Raw genomic sequence first — 17,592 nt, forward strand, 5'->3', positions numbered from 1 at the left:
GTAATTAGCGGCTAAGAAGAGACTGAAACGCTCAGTCTTGTTGGTTCTGACTGCCAGGTCTGAGCTAGTTACTGTGTGTGTGTGTGTGTGTGTGCGCGCGCGTGCACGAGTCTGTGTCCACGGTATCACCACTACCCCCTGCTGAGCATCTGCCTTTAAATTTTATGAAGATCCGCAAAAAGTACCCTATGGTCTTACAGCATCCTCCCTCTGACCCCTGGGCTGTTTTAGGGTCATGCAAACAACTATTATTCCTGAAGACGGAGAACTTGCCTTTTCCCGATTATTCGGACAGTTCGCCACATTGAAAAAGAGGCGGTTGCTTTTGTCCGTTCATTTTTTCCAGGTGTGGAGGTGAGGACGGCATTTTTCCAAAAAAAATCAAAACCAAAACCAAACCAAACCCCCCTAACTCCGTAGGGGGCCTCATGCCGCGGCTTGGACCCTGAGGCCGAACCTTCTCCTCGCTTCCACCAACTGCAGCGCTGTCAACACCAGACGGCGCTGTGCCCTCGCTGGCTTTTTAACCACCACGTCGAGCGCGCACAAGGCCAAGTCTTCCTCCCGGACGACGGTCCAGGGGTTGGATCCCAACATCCCCGCTTCCCCGCAGCAGGTGCAGGCCTTCCGCATCTGAGTGCGAGGGCGTGCGCACGTGCGTGCAGGCGAGGGTCCCATCTTAAGCAGACTTGAACCTGTTTGAAAAGCTGTCTCCTGCCTGCGGCCCTATTACCGACCGGAACCAAATCCAGGAGAATCGGAAGGAGTTGTTGGCCTACTAGGCACCAGGCGCCGTGCGTCCCCGGCCCCCCACCTGCGCCGCGTCGTGTGCATCCTCCAGATTAAAGGACCCAACTCCCGGCTTTCGCGGCAGGGCCCGCCGAGCACAGCGGCCCCCTTGGCGGTGTCCCGGGGCCGAGGCTCGCGCCGGCTCGGCTGTCGGGGGTGCGGGGGGCGCCGGGGCGTCCATCCCTCCCGGGGGGGGCGGACCAGCGGCTCCCTCCGCCCCCACCCGTAAGTGGCATTTCTCCGCGGGGGAGGGGGAGAGGGAGGGGCGTCGGAGCGCGGCCGCCGCGTGTGGCGCCGCCCCCTCCGCCCCGCGCCGGGGTGTGGGCGCGGCGCAGCGCCGGCCGCGTGGGGACGCGGGAGTGCGGGCTTCTGGGCGAGCCGCGCGGCGCGGGAGCACGCTGGCCGCCTGAGCTCGGCGCGGAGCCCGGGGCCCGGAGCCGCCGCCACCCGCCCCTGGGCGCGCCCCGCCATGGAGCCCTCGCACAAAGACGCCGAGACGGCGGCGGCGGCGGCGGCGGACCCCCGCGCGGCGTCCTCGTCCAGCGGGGTGGTGGTGCAGGTCCGCGAGAAGAAGGGCCCCCTGCGCGCCGCCATCCCCTACATGCCCTTCCCCGTGGCCGTCATCTGCCTCTTCCTCAACACCTTCGTGCCGGGACTGGGTAAGACGCGGCGGCCGCGGCCCTGGCGCCCCCGGGTCCCGCCGCGGAGGGCACGGGGTCACCCCCGGGGGGCGCCCCCGCGCGCCGGCCCCCGCGCTCCCGGCGCCCCCTGGCAGGTGGCCGCGGCGCGTGGGGTGGGCGCCCCGGGGGAGGCGCCGCGCGGCACCCCCCCCAACCCGCCCTGCGCCTCCCCCCACCTGTGAGCGCCGGGGGTCCGGCCCCGAGAGCCCGAACTTGTCCGGGAGAGCGGGGGCCGGCGGGCGGCGGCGCGGAAAGGCTCCCCCGGCTCCGAAGAGGCGCCGCTCCAGATGCCCCTAGACCCTCTGCCCCTGCTCGCCGCCGCGCGCGCCCTCCCGCGAGCCCCTTCCTTGGAGGGGCGCGGGGCCTGGCGTGGGGGGCGGGGGGAGCGCGGCGGCGACAGACCGCGGCCGAGCGGGGGAAAAGGGACACCCCGCGAGCCCGCCTGCCTTCGCGGGGTGCGGACCGTGCGGGGGCGCGCGTCCTCCGCCTCCTTCCCGGGTGCCCTCGGTTCCGCCAGCGCCCGTTAGCTCCCGGGGGTTGGGGGGACCATCTCGCTAGTTCCAGCGCTCCCGGCCGGCCGGAGGGGACCCCGTGGCTCCTTCCCAGCCCTTCTGTTCCTGACCGAGTGGGGAGCGCGCCGGGGCAATTCTGTGTCGCACCCTGGCTGCCCGCGGGGTCCCTGAGGTTCCCAGTGTCCCAAATTTTAAAACAAAGTCCCTTCCTAGAGGTAGGGGTGCCGAAGGGTGCGTAGCGGGAGGGAATGAGAAGTTTCCCCACCCTGCTTCTCCTTACCCCACCCCAATCTGCCCTCCCCCAACCCCCAGCTTGCCTGCCCGGGACCCCCTCCCATCCCCCAAATGCCTGCGGGACTGGAGCGACAGGCGCCTCTGAGCCCTCCCCAGGAGCGAGCCGGCTGCCAGCGTATAAGGCTCCAAGTTCCCAAAGAGGTCAGCTGGAAGTGCTTTTCTGTTTTACTTTGGCCTTTCTCACGGCCTCGGGCTCAGCGCGCTCAGCCCGGCCTCCGGCCGTGGCCGTGATAGCGAAGGTCACACCCACCCACCCACTCGGGTCGGATTCACATTCCCTTTCGCGCCTACTGGTGCTTCTGCGCTGGGCGGCCGCCCGGCCAGGGTCGTGGAGCTGTCCGAGCAGGCGGTTAGGGGTCCCCTCCGCGGCACCTCCAGCAGCCTGCACCGCCCTGCCCCGGGGTGGAGGGGGGGGGGGGTCATCAGGCCGGCTCTCTGCAAGTGTAGACTCCGGGAGGAAGGCTGGCCGATGTGAATTGCGTTGGAGATTCCCACCTGCTGGAGTACAGAGCACCGCCCAGCCATCTCTCCAGGATGTGAAGATCGTGTGTCTTCACTTTTTCCTTGTGGCGAAGTCAGTATCACCCGATATGGTCCTTTGAGGAAACAGATGCGTGTGGCCGGGTAGGAAATGCTGTACCAGGCTGGGGCCGGCTGAGGGGATCACCTCCAGGAGGGGCAGCTGCCCACCAGGGCACCTGCAGGCCTCCCCGGGTCTCACCTCCCCAGGTACCTTTCCCACCCGGTCCTGCCTGCCGCTCCTCCTGGGCCCCTGCTCTCCTGCCCTCGGGGTCCAGCTCTTCACGCTTCCCTTTGTTAGATCCGAATCCCGCGGGATTTTTGTAAGGAACCTTCTTGGGAAGGCAGGAGAGAATAAAGAGAAAAATAAGCAAACCGCCAAAGGGCTAAAACCGGTGAGCCGAGGGGGTGCAGATGTCTGAATTTTCAGCAACTGAATCCGGGCATTTTTTTTTTTTCCGTTTCGTTTGGGTTGCCTTGTATAGTTCACTGGGCGCACAGCCCCCGCCCTTCTCCGTGCCGTGGGAGGGGTTCCTGATCCTGGGTGGTGTTTCTCCTCTGTTAGTCGGGGATGCCTGTCACTCTGGGTCCTTGAGAGGATCGAATTAAATGATAGAAAGCTCCGGGGTGGGGCGCATGGGGCGGTGCTCCGGGGTGGTGGGTTCCTCTTGCCCTTGGCCTTTCTGCAGAGCCGAGCCCTGCCCCCACCTCTGTGTGGGGGTGCTCTTTGGGGCCTTTGAGTCCTGTGGCTCTCTCTGCTCCCCTCGACCCGCAGGGGAGCCCCGATAGCAGAGCAGTCCCGGTGAAACTTACAGGTGGTTTTGTTCTGTCCTCCATGACCGGTGTCGGTGGTCCCAGCGCCTGGAAATCCTCTCCTTGGCCGAGACCCTCTTCTCCAGGTCCTTCTGGCTCATCTGAATATTTGTGAATATTAACTGAATATTTATGTCTGGCTCTGCCCTTTTGTGACACGCGGCCTGTTTCAGTCCACGTGCTGTCATTCACTCCACAAACGCAGAGCGACCACCACAAGCCAGCCACCGGGCCTGACGATGAATACGTCGGTCGAGGCGTCATAGACTGTTGGGGAAGATTGATGCAAACTTTGAATTTGGTGAATGCTGTCTTGGCAGCAAGAACAGAGCGTTTGCGCGCAGTTAGTTAATTCTTCCTGTGTGGAAGTGGGGTTCAGAGAAAGGCTCCCAGGGGCGCAGTAGTAGGTTAGACCCTGACGAAGAAATCAACCCCACGGCCCCAAGCATTTGGGGTCCTCATTTTACCCGGGACTCTTTGGAAACCGGTCAGACCGTTGGCCCAAAGATCTTTTCTTTTTTTCTGGAAATGCCTTTCTCTGCAAGTCCTCTCCTCATTTGCAAATCGAATGAGAGAGCAAGTGGGGGGCTGAATGAGGCCATGTTTTGCCTCTAATGCAGGTGTCTCCGGCTCACCCACTGTGCAGGGTCTGTGTGAGATGCCGAGTCCTTATAATCCCCGGGCCTTCTCGATGCAAGTGTCTGTGCTGTTAGGATGTCAGAGGGATGCTTCCTCCCCTGGGGAAAGGAAGGGAAGGAGCAGTGATCTGTGATCACTCTGACTCCTCATGGGAACAAAACAAAACAAATTTTAAAAATGGATGTGATGGTGGGGCGCCCGGGGGGCTCAGTCGGTTAAGTGTCCGACTTCGGCCCAGGTCGTGATCTCATGGTTCGTGAGTTCGAGCCCCGCGTCGTCGGGCTCTGGGCTGACAGCTTACAGCCTGGAGCCTGCTTCCGATTCTGTGTCTCCCTCTCTCTGCCCCTCCCCTGCTCGCACTCCGTTTCTCTCTCTCAAAAATAAATAAACGTTAAAAAGAAATTTAAAAACGGATGGTGGTAAAGAGAGTGCCTCCCGGCAGGCCCCCCCCATGTCCCCCTGTCCCGTTTGGTGAAGTGCTACTCATCAAGACCATCGTGGGCAACTTCACGGTCCCAAAAGTAGGGCATTTTTAAGTTTCTATACAATTATTCATATGTGTCGTGAAAGTTCATTGTTAGGACCCAGCATGGACAGAGGGTTTGTCTGTTGGTCAGGGGCAACATCACACTTTCGTATTTGAAGATTTTATGTGTCTCGATTGACTTGGTGAAACGAAAACGTTGGTTACAGGGGAGTGGTGGGGAGGAGAGCCTCTACTGACGGTTAGCCATTCTGTCAGAATCCTGTTGGCCATCCATCTGCGGTTGGACATTCAGAAATATTTAATCTCTCTCTAATACCCTGCCTAACTCTTTGACACTCAGCTGAAGTCTTGCTTCCCTAATAAGAGCACCGCAGGCCGGCTCCGCGTCTGTCTTAATTCCCCGTAGCCCTGAGGCTCAAACCGATGACGAATATTGCCCTCTCTTGTGGCGTCTTTTGTACTGTTGGCTTTTTGTTACTGTTTTAAGAGTTTACTTTTTGCCACTCTAAACGTAAGTTCCTTGAAAGCAGCAACCATTTTAAATTTCTCCTTGCTATTTATGCTAATTACGCTATGAATATGCTATGCTATTTATGCTATTTACGAATGAATATGGACTTAGAAGCATACTCCTGGAATAGGGACTAGAGATCATCCGGTCCGATGCCTTTATTTTATATTTAAGTGTGGCAGTCCTGAGGATTCAAGAACCAAGGAAGTTTACATCCTATTCGGCCTTCTTAAGGAAGTTATTTGAGGACGTATTTCAGCAAAACCAGAGAGTAAACCAAGAGAGAAGATAATGAGATCCAGGAAACAATGGATCCAGTTCAGGGCAGCCATGAATATCCACCGGAGGAAAAATTGTTCAGCGGGTCTGAGAGCAGTCAGTCTTCTTTAGAGGGGGAGGATGAAGGCGCAGGGGAAGAGTTTTCTGAGGATGAGGTGAGAAGGGGACATTCCATAGAGTTAAGAGTGTTATTGGGACTGCCAGAAATAAAAGCTTTGTTAAAAAACAGAAAGCAATCAGTAACTGCAGTAAAGACAAAAAGCTGTGCAAAAGCGTCAGGATCCAAAAATGAAGCAGCCCGCCCAGTTAGATCAGGAGGTCAGCAGGCTTCGAAAAAGAAGAAGAAAAATATTCCACACGATAAATGGAGTGAGACAGAATTTGGAGGGGAGTGGAGATACAGTGCAGCACACGTTTCCTCTACCAACAATAGAAAAAGGAGACGTAATCAGCGACTTCAGAAAAACCAAACGTTTTTCATGAAAGGCATAACTCAGATAGGAAACAAATCAAAATGTGGCCTGATACTGAGCAGATGGTGAAATATAAGAAAGGCTCTTTTAAGTGCGTAGGGCCTGTCTCATTGGAACAGTGGCCCACACTATGGGCTCTCAGCTCCTCTTTGACTCTGCAGCAAAGAACACTTGCTTAGTCATAATAATATACATGCTGCTCGGTAGTTTTCAACTCTTCAACGCAACTGCAGACAAAGCCCCGAAGACTGCTTAATAACAGCTATAACGGAAGATGTAAAGATGTTCCATCCGGGCGACGTAAAATGAAAACCATAGCTCGTAGAACTTGGCAAGTGGATTGTGGTAGATTAAATTATCGTTCCCGATTCTTCAGTGTCCTCCCTGAAAGAGGATGGCACTTACCCACCTGATGCCATATGGCTTGCCATGCTTCCTGTGGGAGGGGAGTACTTCCTTCCCTGCCCACTGATAACGGGCTTGGCCGTGTGACTGGCTTCAGCCAGTTGAATGCGAGTGGCGGTGACCGAGCAGACACTTAGAGAGGCGTTGTGAATTTCTGGCATCGTTCTTCTCTTTCTCCCGTGAGAATGGCCGGTGGGGTCTGCTCGGCAGTCTGCCTCCCAGAATAAAGAGGACATCAGAGGCTGGGCACCCCGTGTCATGTGAATGAGAAGCATGAGTCGCTGAGGTTTTGTTGTCGTCGTTAAGCATTGGCGAGGGGGGTAAGGTAGAGGGTGTGAATGCCCTACTCCTATAAAGCGAGATGCTGTATGTAGTTGGCAGACCGAGAAATAAAGGTTACCAAGGTGATCATAAAGGTTGCCAAGGTGATCAGTCGATGAACTGAGCTAGAGTTATAGGGACAGTGGGGCAGTAGTGATCTCCTGGGATAATTTGGGAGGGGACGGCAGGAAGATGAGGGGTGACGTCAGTAAGCTAATCCCACCTAGCCTAGCAGAAAGTCAAGGGCCAATGCTGATGAACTAGGAACAAACGATACCAGTATGCTCTGGAGATCAGGAAAACACCAGAAGAGTTCCCGCCCTTTTCTGACATCACCAAGGTTTCTGTGTCGACTGGCTCATTCCCAGTGGTGCGTGTACCTGCTGAAATCGTCCCCCGCCTTTTAAAACTAGCCTCTCTCGGTCCTGCACCATTCCCCGCGCCACGGCCACGGCCCTCTCTCTCGGCTCCCGCAGGAAGTATGCGGGTTGGCGGTCACCCACCCCTCTTCTCTCACCTCCCCTCGAACCCACTGGCCTCTGCCTCCATCACTCACCTGAATTGTGCTTGTCGGGATCGCCGGCACCTCCAGGTTGCTAAATCCAGCGGTCAGGTCTCTGTCTCCGTCTTCTGGAACGTTCGGTAGCGTTGGACGCCGTCCCCACTCCCTCCCCCTTGAAACACTATCTTCCCCCGGAACACCTCCCGTCCTGGTTTTCTCTGCACCTCACAGCTCCTTCTCCGTCTCCCGTGGTCGTCTCGGCAGCCTCCAAACTTGGGGGTCCCCGGGGCACTTGAGGCTCTCAGTCTCCGCCTTCTCTTTGACCTTGTTCTTTTTCCCGCCTACGCTTGCTCCTTTGATGTTCCTGCTGTTTTCCTGGCCTTCAGTTGCATCCTTAAAAAAAAGATTTTTTTAAGTTTATGTATTTATTTTGAGAGAGACAGAGAGAGCACAAGCAGGGGAGGGGCGGAGAGAGAGAGAGAATCCCAAGCAGGCCCCTCGCTGTCAGCACAGAGCCTGACACGGGGCTCCAACTCCCGAAACCCTGAGATCACGACCTGAGCCTAAATCAAGAGTCGGGGGCTGAACCGACGGAGCCCCCCCCCCCCCCAGGCGCCCCTCGATTACGTCCTTATAATAACAACTCCCAAAGCCAGATCTTGGTTTCAGAGCTCTCCCCGGATTCCAAGGTCTCGTACCCCACTGACTTCCTAACGTCTCCTCTCAGAAACCAAAAGGCGTCGAGACGTAACCTCTCTAAAACCAACCCCTGCTGTTCCTCCCTGGACCTGCCTCTCCCTTCTTCCCCACCCCCCCCACCTCGCAGCAAATGGCATCCTTCCAGGAGCTCAGGCCAAAAACCCGGACTCATCCTTGACTTTGCTTTTTCTTGCACCCCACGCCCAATCTGCCAGGAAACGTTTCTGGCTCTGCTTTCAGAATCTCTTCGGCATCTGACCGCTTCCTACCATGCTGCTTCTGCCTCGCTGGCCCAAGCCCGTCTTCTCCCGGATGATCTCAGTGGCCCCATAAATGACCTGCTCACCTCTATTGATGTCCCTAGTGGTCCGCCCTCACCGCGACCGCCAGAGGGATCTTTTGAAAATAGGATGGAGTCAGGTCTTGTCGTTTTTGAGCTGGAAACCCTCCAATCGCTCCGTGTCGCTCGGGGCAAGAGCCCAAGTTTTTGTCATAACCCACGAGGCCTTGGGCCCGAACTTTCCCAAAGAGATAGAACATGGGCCACGCATATAACCTAAGATTTTCTAGGTACCTACGTTATACAAGATAAAAAAGAACAGGAGGAATGGACTTTAACTCAATATGTCCAAAGTACTTATCATCCGATGTGTATCAATGAAAATTATTGGGGTGCCCGGGTGGCTCAGTCGGTTGAGCACCGACTTCGGCTCAGGTCACGATCTCGCGGTTTGTGAGTCCGAGCCCCGCGTCGGGCTCTGTGCCAGCAGCTTGGAGCCCGGAGCCTGCTTCGGATTCTGTGTCTCCCTCTCTCTCTGCGCCTCCCCTGCTCTCTCTTGCTCTCTCTCTCAAAAATAAAAAATAAATAAAAATGATCAGTGGAAGGTTTTGTGTTTTTGTTTTGCGGGCTAAGTGTTCAAGACCTGGTGTGAGTCGCTCGCTTACGACACGTTGCAGTTTGAAGCGGCCTCGCCCCGGGGCTCACGGGCCACCGAGACACGGCCAGCGCATCTGTTTCCCACGGTCCTGCGGGTCATCGCCTCCTCTCCGTCTCGCTCACTCTGTTCCAGCCCCACCGGCCTCTTTGCCGTTTCTTGAATATTTCAGAGGCACCTTCTCACCCTAGAGCTTTGACATTTGCTGTTCCTTCCGCCTGGCGTCCTCGTCCCACAGAGATCTATGTGGCTCGCTCATTCGCGTCCTGAGATCTCTGCTCCCGTGTCGCCGACGCCGCGAGGCCGCGTATTGGTGTGGCGGGGCGGCCACGGCCAGCGCCACAGACCGGGCGGCTTGAGCGACAGGAATTTATCTTTCTCACAGTTCCGGAGGCTGGCGTGAGGGGCTGGGGGTGAGGACTTCAACTTGGGGACTTTGAGGGGACGCAGTTCAGCCCAGACACCTTCCCAGAGGACCTTACTTGGGACTGCAGCTCTTCCCCACCTCCCCACACCCCTACCTTTCCCTCCTCCGCTTTCCTTAAGAGCACTGTTTTTTCCTACCGTCTGTCTCCTGGAGGAGGGCAGGGTTTGTTGTTTGTTTGGTTTTGGTTCTGGTCTGCTTTGTTCATTGCTTTAACCCTGCACCCTGGAACAGAGCCTGGTTTATGACAGAGGCTCCACAGACAGAAGCTGGATGGATGATGGGTTGGGCGGGGGGTGGATATGCTAAAACCAGAAATAGAAGTGATTGCCTTCTGCGGCACCCGGGGGGGCTCCATCGGTCAAGCGTCCGGCTCTTGATTTCTGCTCAGGTCATGATCTCACAGTTGATGGGATCAAGCCCTGCGTTGGGCTCGGCACTGACCGCACGGAGCCTGCTTGGGATTCTGTCTCTCCCCCTCTCTGCCCCTCCCTGGCTCGTGATCTCTCCCGAAAGAAAAGAAGTGATTGCCCTTGGGAAGCTGGACGCGGAGCAGGGAGAGGTGACGTAGGGGACAATTGCTTTCCCCTGAAAGCCCCTTTTTCCCTATTTGATTCTTTGAAAAAACTATATACCTGTATTGCTTGCTTTTTTTCTTTAAGTTTATTTGTTTTGAGAGGGAGGGGGGAGAGGGGCAGAGAAAGGAGGAGAGAGAGAGAGAGAGAGAGAGAGAGAAAATCCCAAGCAGGTACCGTGCTGTCAGGGCAGAGCCCGATGTGGGGCTTGAACCCACGAACCATGAGATCATGACCTGAGCCAAAATCGAGAGTCAGACGCTCAACCGACTGAGCCCCCACCAGATGCCCTACGTGCTTTTTTTTTTTTTTTTTTTTTTTTTTTTTTTAAGGCTAAGAATCAACGCTATGGAAAGAGAAGGGACTTTTATACCCTGTCAATAGGAACGTAAATTGGGATATCTTTTCTGGAAGCCAGCTTGGCCCTTACGTATTAAGAGTCTTAAAATGTTCATGCCCTTTAATTCAGTAATTCCACTTTCAGGAATTCATCCTAAGGAGACAACCAAAAACAGGGACAAAAAGTTATGCATAAAACTGTGCCACGAAGCATTATTTATAACCTCGAAAATCATAAACTCGGCACCTGGCTGGCTCAGTCAGTGGAGTGTGTGACTACTTGATCTTGGGATTGTGAGTTCGAGCCCCACGTTGGGCACAGAGATTACTTTAAAAAATGGTGTTGGGGCGCCTGGGTGGCCTAGTGGGTTGAGCCTCCGACTTCGGCTCAGGTCATGATCTCGTGGTCCTTTAGTTTGAGCCTCTCGTCGGGCTCGGTGCCGACAGTTCGGAGCCCGGAGCCCGCTTCGGATTCTGGGTCTCCCTCTCTCTCTGCCCCTCCCCCGCTTGCGCTCCTTCTCTCTCTCTCAAAAATAAAACATTAAAAAAATTTAAGAAATGGTGTTATAAATAAACCCAGGTGACAACAATGGAAGAAAGGTTAAATAAATCGCGGCTGTCTTTATGGTAGAATATTATATACCTATGAAAATAGTGTTTACAAAGTTTCTGATGATGTGGCAGAAGGGGGAAAACGTAGGTTGAAATTGTGCCATCAGTAGGATCTCAAATCTTTGTTGTTTGCTTGATTCCAAGGTACCTCCTTTCCCCACATTTGGGATGTTTCTAAACGGGAGGCTGATACCAAGAGACATGATCTTTTTCCTTTCTTTCCTAAAAAGTTGCCAGATTAGCGGCGTGTCCTATGATCGACAGACTCTTAAAATCCAGACGACGCAAGGTGGAACGTAGCTAGGTAAATAGACAGATGGGCAGAAAGAACCAGAAGATGGCACATTGAGATGGTAACAGGTGGCGAGAGCCTGGGGGATTATTTTTCTTCCTTATACTCTTCTGTATTTTCCAAATTTTCTAAAATGAACATAAAATGTATTACTTATTTTTTTTAAGGTTTATTCATTTTTGAGAGAGACAGAGCACAGGCGGGGTTCGGGCAGGGAGAGACAGGGAGACGCAGAATCTGAAGCAGGCTCCAGGCTGTCAGCACAGAGCCCGACACAGGGCTCAAACCCACGAACCGTGAGATCATGACTCGAGCTGAAGTCAGACGCTCAACCGACTGAGCCCCCCAGGCTCCCCTGTGTATTACTTAAAAAAAATTTTTTTTTAATGTTTATTTATTTTTGAGACAGAGAGAGACAGAGCATGAACGAGGAGGGTCAGAGAGAGAGGAAGACACAGAATCAGAAGCAGGCTCCAGGCTCTGAGCTGTCGGCACAGAGCCCGACACGGGGCTCGAACTCACGGACTGTGAGATCATGACCTGAGCCGAAGTCGGGCGCTTAACCGACTGAGCCACCCAGGCGCCCCTGTGTATTACTTTTCTAACTGGAGAAGCTGAATAAACATTGTCTTGAGCACCCCGTCACTCTCCCGAGCTGTGTGACGTGCTCAGTGACTCTCCCGTGGGATGTGTCCCGTTATGGGTTGGGTCAGGGGTGACTGGGTCCAGTTCAGTAACGCAGCTGGCCTCCCCATTTCTTCTGAGATGTTTCGAGGGCCCGAGCTGTTGGAAGTGGTTGGTCAGCAGGGGATACGGAAGAAGTTTGTGTTTCAAAGAAGGGTGGCCCGAGTGCTGAGCAGGGGACAGTGACTTCCGAGTGCCCCCAGCAGCGTGTCACTTGCCGGGCATGCAGTATGCCCCGACTGTGTTCCAGGTCTGTACTGGAGCTGAGGAACCGAGTCAGAGAAGACAAGGCCCCGCCCTCTAGGAGCTGGCTGGCTGTCGGGGAGGGGGGGCGGAGCAACGGGCGTGTGCGTTAATGGAAGAATGTTCTGGGCCCAACTAATGCGGTGGGTGCACAGAGGTGAGGGAATGCGTGTCGGCAAAACTGGCCTCGGAAAACGAGCCATGGGCTGAACAGAATGACCCGGGGCAGGGGGGCACCTGGGTGGCTCAGTCAGTTAAGCAAACAACTCCGGCTCAGGTCTCAACCCTCGCGGATCAAGGGTTTGAGCCCCGCGTCGGGCTCTGTGCTGACATCTCAGAGCCTGGAGCCTGCTTGGGATTCTGTGTCTCCCTCTCTCTCTCTGCCCCTCCCCTGCTCGTGTTCTGTCTCTCTCTCAAAAATAAATATTAAAAAAAAAAAAAAACAATGACCCGGAGGGGAGGGGGGCACGGAATGAAGTGACATTTCCGGTTGTGCATCAGAGTCCCGAAGCCGCAAGTGTCACGGACGTCAGGAGGCCTCGGAGCTCGTTCCGGATCTCAAGAGCGTGAGACCCGGAGCAGGCCCCGTGACCTCTCCGAGCCTCTGTGTCTCCATCTGTGAAATGGACATAATTCCCGCCCGGCCGCCTCACAAGGTCATTGTCAAGGTCATTGTCTTTTTTTTCGTTATGAGTTGACATCGGGAAAATTTCTTGGGTTCTCAAGGTGATCTCTGGGGCCATTCTGGCAGAGGCTCCGGGCTCGGGGGGCAGCACACCAGGAGCACTTCCTCCTGAGCATTCAGGCCCCACGCGCTGTGGGTGAGTGAGGTCTCTGGGGTGGAGGGTGTTGATGGTGCACACCCCATACCCAGGGCCTGAGGCTGACTTTACAGTTTTCTAAGAGGCCGTGGGAGCATCCGACTGGTAATGTGTGTGTGTTGGGGGGGGGGGGGACGCATATGCATGTGCACACACGAATCCCACCCCAGCCTTTACCTCGAGTTATTTTACCGTAGACAGAGGCAGTTCCTAGGCCTGTGTGGTGCCCCGTGAAGCCCCGTCACCTGGGCAAGGTGGGGGTGGCCTTGGCCGTCCGTCGGGCAGGTGCGTCTCCAGCGTGGGAACTTCCCCGCGAGAACTGAGTGCTGGGTCTCCGTGCCCCAGGCTGAGCCGTGCGCACCCGGGACGACCTTTCGAGGGGACGCCGAGGCGACGGCGTGGGGGCAACGTTTCCTTATTCAAATGGCAAAACACAGGGGCCTGTTCTGCATTTCCTTTAGAAAAGGCCTTAAATCCATTGGAGAGGTTGCTCTCCTGGACGGAGTAAGCTGACGTCGAGGCCAGGGCCGTCCCGGAGCCCAGAATGCGGGGTTGGGCACGGCCGGGGTTCGCCCGTGGAGCCGAGCACCCCGTGGGCTTTGGCCGTTGACAGAGAAGCTTGACTTCGATGCCAAGAATAATCCGGTGTCTGTGGAGAACAGCCTGTCCTAGAACCTGGACAAAGGAAATGGTCCCGCCTTCCCAGGGCCGTGAGCTTTACCCGAGAGGGGCCACCTCTGCCCGGGGGGCCTGCCTTGGGTCTGTCCCCGCCGACTCCGGCAGCGACCCTCCCGCCGCCTTGGTGCCGCTCGTAGTGGGCGCCCGATTGCCACTTGTCAAATCGAGTGTGTGCACGGGCCCTGCAGAGATGTACCGAGGGCTGCGGGGGACGGCGTGTGACCCGCCGCCAGGGCCTCCTCGTCACTGCCAGCCTCTGCGCCCCTCCTGACAGCCTCGTGGAGGTGAATTCGCAGTCCTGTCGTGCGCATTGTGGATAGTGATCTCCCACGGATGGAAGGCTCATGGCAGCAAGTCTCTGGGGGCCGTTTTCCCAGTACATCTGCTCACTTCCTGTCTCCGTGTCACGTTCGGCTAACTCTCGCGATATTTCTGACTTTCTCGTTATTACAGTTGCTATAGTGGTCTGTGGTCGGCGTTTCTGATTCCGACGCACAGATGGCTGGTGTTCGCTTGGCTTGTTTTTTTTTTTTTTAAATTTTTAATGTTTATTTATTTTGGGGAGAGACAGAGCGTGAGTGGGGCAGAGAGAAGGAGACGCAGAATCCGGAGCCGGCCCCAGGCTCCGTCCGAGCCGTCAGCACAGAGCCCGACTCGGGGCTCGAACCCAAGAGCTGTGAGATCGTGACCTGAGCCGAAGTCGGATGCTTACCCGACTGAGCCACCCAGGCGCTCCTGTCTGGTTTGTTTATTATTTTTTTTAATTTATTTTTTTTAATTTTTTTTTAACGTTTTATTTATTTTTGAGACAGGGAGAGACAGAGCATGAACAGGGGAGGGTCAGAGAGAGGGGGACGCAGAATCCGAAGCCGGCCCCAGGCTCCTAGCCGTCAGCACAGAGCCCGACGCGGGGCTCGAACTCGCAGACGGTGAGATGGGGACCTGAGCCGAAGTCGGACGCTGAACCGACTGAGCCGTGCAGGCGCCCCCTTGACTTGTTTTATTGTAACCGTCGCTTTGCTGCGGCGTTCTGGAGCCAGACCCGCAGTGCCCCCGAGGTCCACCTGTACGTACCGCGTGCACCTTTCAAAGTGTGTGATTCCACGTTTGTTGTTCCTTAACAAATCCATCCTCTTCTGTGCCTTCCCCCGTCCTGTCTTCCGGTCTCGCTATTTGACCGCGTTCTCTCAGAACCTCCGAAGCGCGATGCGACGGGAGCGTGCCAACACAGGTGCCTCCGAGGAAGCTTCTCAGCGTGGCCGCCTCAGGGTCAGCTGGCGCAGGCATGCGCGTCCGGGCAGGCCGGGCCCGGGTCGCTGTGGCGGATGGTGACAAGACGCATCCGGCCCGGAAGGCCAACCCCCCCAGGGAAGACGCGACAGCCCGGCACCAGTGCGGAAGCTGAACCCTGGGACCTTTCCGGGGTGGAGAGAGCCCTGCCCTGCGGGACAGGCCGGCTCTGGCCACGCTGGCGTGTGTGGGAAGCGTCCCCCGTGGGCCGGGCTGCGTGGCCGCGGCCCCTCCCGGATCACCGCGTGGTGTGGCCGGGCGGTGACGTTGCTGTGCCAACGGGGCTTCTGTGTCCCCAGATCACATCTGTGCCCCCGTCCCCGCTCTGACCACTTCCTCTTCTGCTCCGAAGCCCTCGGCAGCTCCCCGCCGTCCATGCACGGGCTCAGTTCGGATGCCACGCTGGACCCGCAGGACCCGTGAACTTGTGACCCACGCTGCTTCAGTGGTTTGTTTAGTCCAGCGGGGCCGCTTGGTTTCCCAGGGTGCCACCTGGGCCCTGGCCCCTGTTGCACATCTGCCCCCGCCGTCACGGGGGGGATGCCCAGCCGTCTAGGCCCATCTCACATGGCCTCCTGACCACTTCCGTGTGGGCGCTCCTCCTTCCGGCACCGTCTGGCCGCCTCCGTGTTCCTCTTGCTCCCCTGAAATCCTGCTTTTTTTGTTTAAATCTACAGTGTCCTTCCTGTGGCGGTGCGGGCTAAGTGTCTGTCACCTGCTGGTGGACCTCCCACCGCTGGTCCGGGCAGGTGGAACGAAACGCACGTTGATTTCCCGTGGCAAAGTAGGGTGGAGGGCGCCTTGTTCCTTTCACCTGCTGAACCCCAACCCGAGGGACACAGGCTTTCGTGTCCCCCCCTCCGCCTTCCCAGCTCAGCCGGAGGTAGGGGGACTGCGTTCTCCGGCTGCAGGCGGAGTGGAGGGCGTGCTGTACCGGAGCATGTGTGCCTCTGAGGGGTCCTTGGTGTCCCGGTCACTCCGGGGAGGGATGTTGGCTGTCCCTTTGCTGGGGCAGAGGGCCTGCTCTGCAGGAGCTTCGCTGGGGACAGTCACGAGGTTACTGAGACGAACCGGGCCTCCATCCGTCCATTCGAGTTACGTAGCTAATGGCTGATAAGTGGAGGAGGCTGACAGGGGAGGTGATCGATCTTAGTAAACCGTTTTAATCAAGATTGGCTTGGGCAGTAGCCATCACATTACATCTAGGGGGGAGTTTTGACGGAGAGCAGGATGTTTGCGTGACCTCAGAGTGTCTCCAGAGAATGCTTATGACTTGCGGGGGGGCGGGTGCCTGGGGGGCTCAGTCGGTTAAGCGTCTGACTCTTGACATTGACTCAGGTTGTGATCTCGCGGCTCGTGAGTTCGAGCCCCGCATCAGACTGCGCTGACAGGGTGGAGTCTGTTTGGGATTTTTCCCCCCCCCCCCCCCCGCCCCCATCCCTCACCTGCTCTCACTCTCTGTCTCTGTCTCTCTGTCTCTCAAAATAAAGAAACTTAAAAAAAAAAGCCTGCAAAGGGAAAAGTCATAGGGCATCTCGCCGGGTGAACCAAGTAATATCGCCTAGACCTTGAAAGAATTATGGCCACACACTGTACGAGCGCGTTTCTATGGACTGTCTGGAAGGGGCAGGTGCATAGAGGTTGAAGACAGTGTGGCCGAGGGGCATGGCTCGGAGAACACGGGGAGACCTGCGGATACATACGGGGGTTCTTCCCGGGTGGCAGAGACGTCCTCAAATTGGATGTGCTGCTTTGCACGACTCTGAATATACCAGAAGCCCCTCAATTATTAAATGGGTGAATGTGACAGTACATGAATTACCTCTCAGTTCAGCTGTTAAGAATTTACATCGCCAAGGCGGGACGCAAAGATATGGCGGGCCTCTTGGTGGGATCTCCTGGGTGGGGGGGGGGGGGGTCATAGCAACACTTGTGTCGCGTTGGGGGGTGCGTGATCTGAACCTACTCTGAAGAAACACCAGGAAGCCCAAAGTGAAGGACATTCTGCAACATAGCTGGGCAGCGTTCTTCCAAAATATCAGTGTCGTGAAAGATTAAAGAAGACTGAAGAAACACGACAGCCGGGTACAGAGCATAATCTTGGATCGGATCCTGTACTGGAGGGAAAACAAGTACCAAAATGGACATTATCGCAGCAAAGTGGCAAAGCCGGAATATCGGGCTCTCAATTAGATACGTTACCGAATCTGTTGTCGCGTTTCCTCAAATCGGCAACTGTGTAAGAACACAGCTTTGTTGTTAGACGCACGATTAAGGGACTCGAGGGCCGTGACGTATGCAGCCTGTTCACAAATGGGTCGGGAAAAAGGAATCATAACACAGAGCGAAAGAAAGTCGCTAAATAAATGTAGCAAAGTAGCAAGAATCGGTGATCTGGGTAGAGCATAGATGGGAGTGCCCTGGATTGTTCTTGAAACTTCTCTGCAAGTTTGGGAGTATTTTAAAAGTTAAAAAATATGGTTAAAGGGGCGCTTGAGTGGCTCAGTCGGTTAAGTGTCCAACTTCGGCTCAGGTCCTGATCTCACGGTTTGTGGGTTTGAGCCCCGTGTCGGGCTCTGTGCTGACAGCTGAGAACCTGGAGCCTGCTTCGGATTCTGTCTCCTTCTCTCTCTGCCCCTCTCCTGGTCTCTCTCTCTCTCTTAAAAAGGAATAAACAGGGGCGCCTGGGTGGCGCAGTCGGTTAAGCGTCCGACTTCAGCCAGGTCACGATCTCGCGGTCCGTGAGTTCGAGCCCCGCGTCAGGCTCTGGGCTGAT

At 56.2% G+C, this 17,592-nt stretch overlaps 1 protein-coding gene across 2 annotated transcripts in view; it reads left to right on the forward strand.

Moving 5' to 3' along the window:
• Positions 1 to 1,187: 1,187 nt before the first annotated feature.
• STUM (stum, mechanosensory transduction mediator homolog) overlaps positions 1,188 to 17,592 on the forward strand; it is a 62,406-nt gene continuing 46,001 nt past the window's right edge. The window contains exon 1 of one of the 2 annotated variants that reach the window (XM_030302855.1): positions 1,188 to 1,448. In XM_030302855.1, coding sequence (XP_030158715.1) covers positions 1,259 to 1,448 — 190 coding nt within the window. In that variant the 5' untranslated portion in view covers positions 1,188 to 1,258. The remainder of the gene's footprint in view (positions 1,449 to 17,592) is intronic. The other variant, XM_030302854.1, reaches the window with a different exon arrangement.

This window comes from Lynx canadensis, chromosome F1 (assembly GCF_007474595.2).
Source record: "Lynx canadensis isolate LIC74 chromosome F1, mLynCan4.pri.v2, whole genome shotgun sequence".
Taxonomy (NCBI): Eukaryota; Metazoa; Chordata; class Mammalia; order Carnivora; family Felidae; genus Lynx; species Lynx canadensis.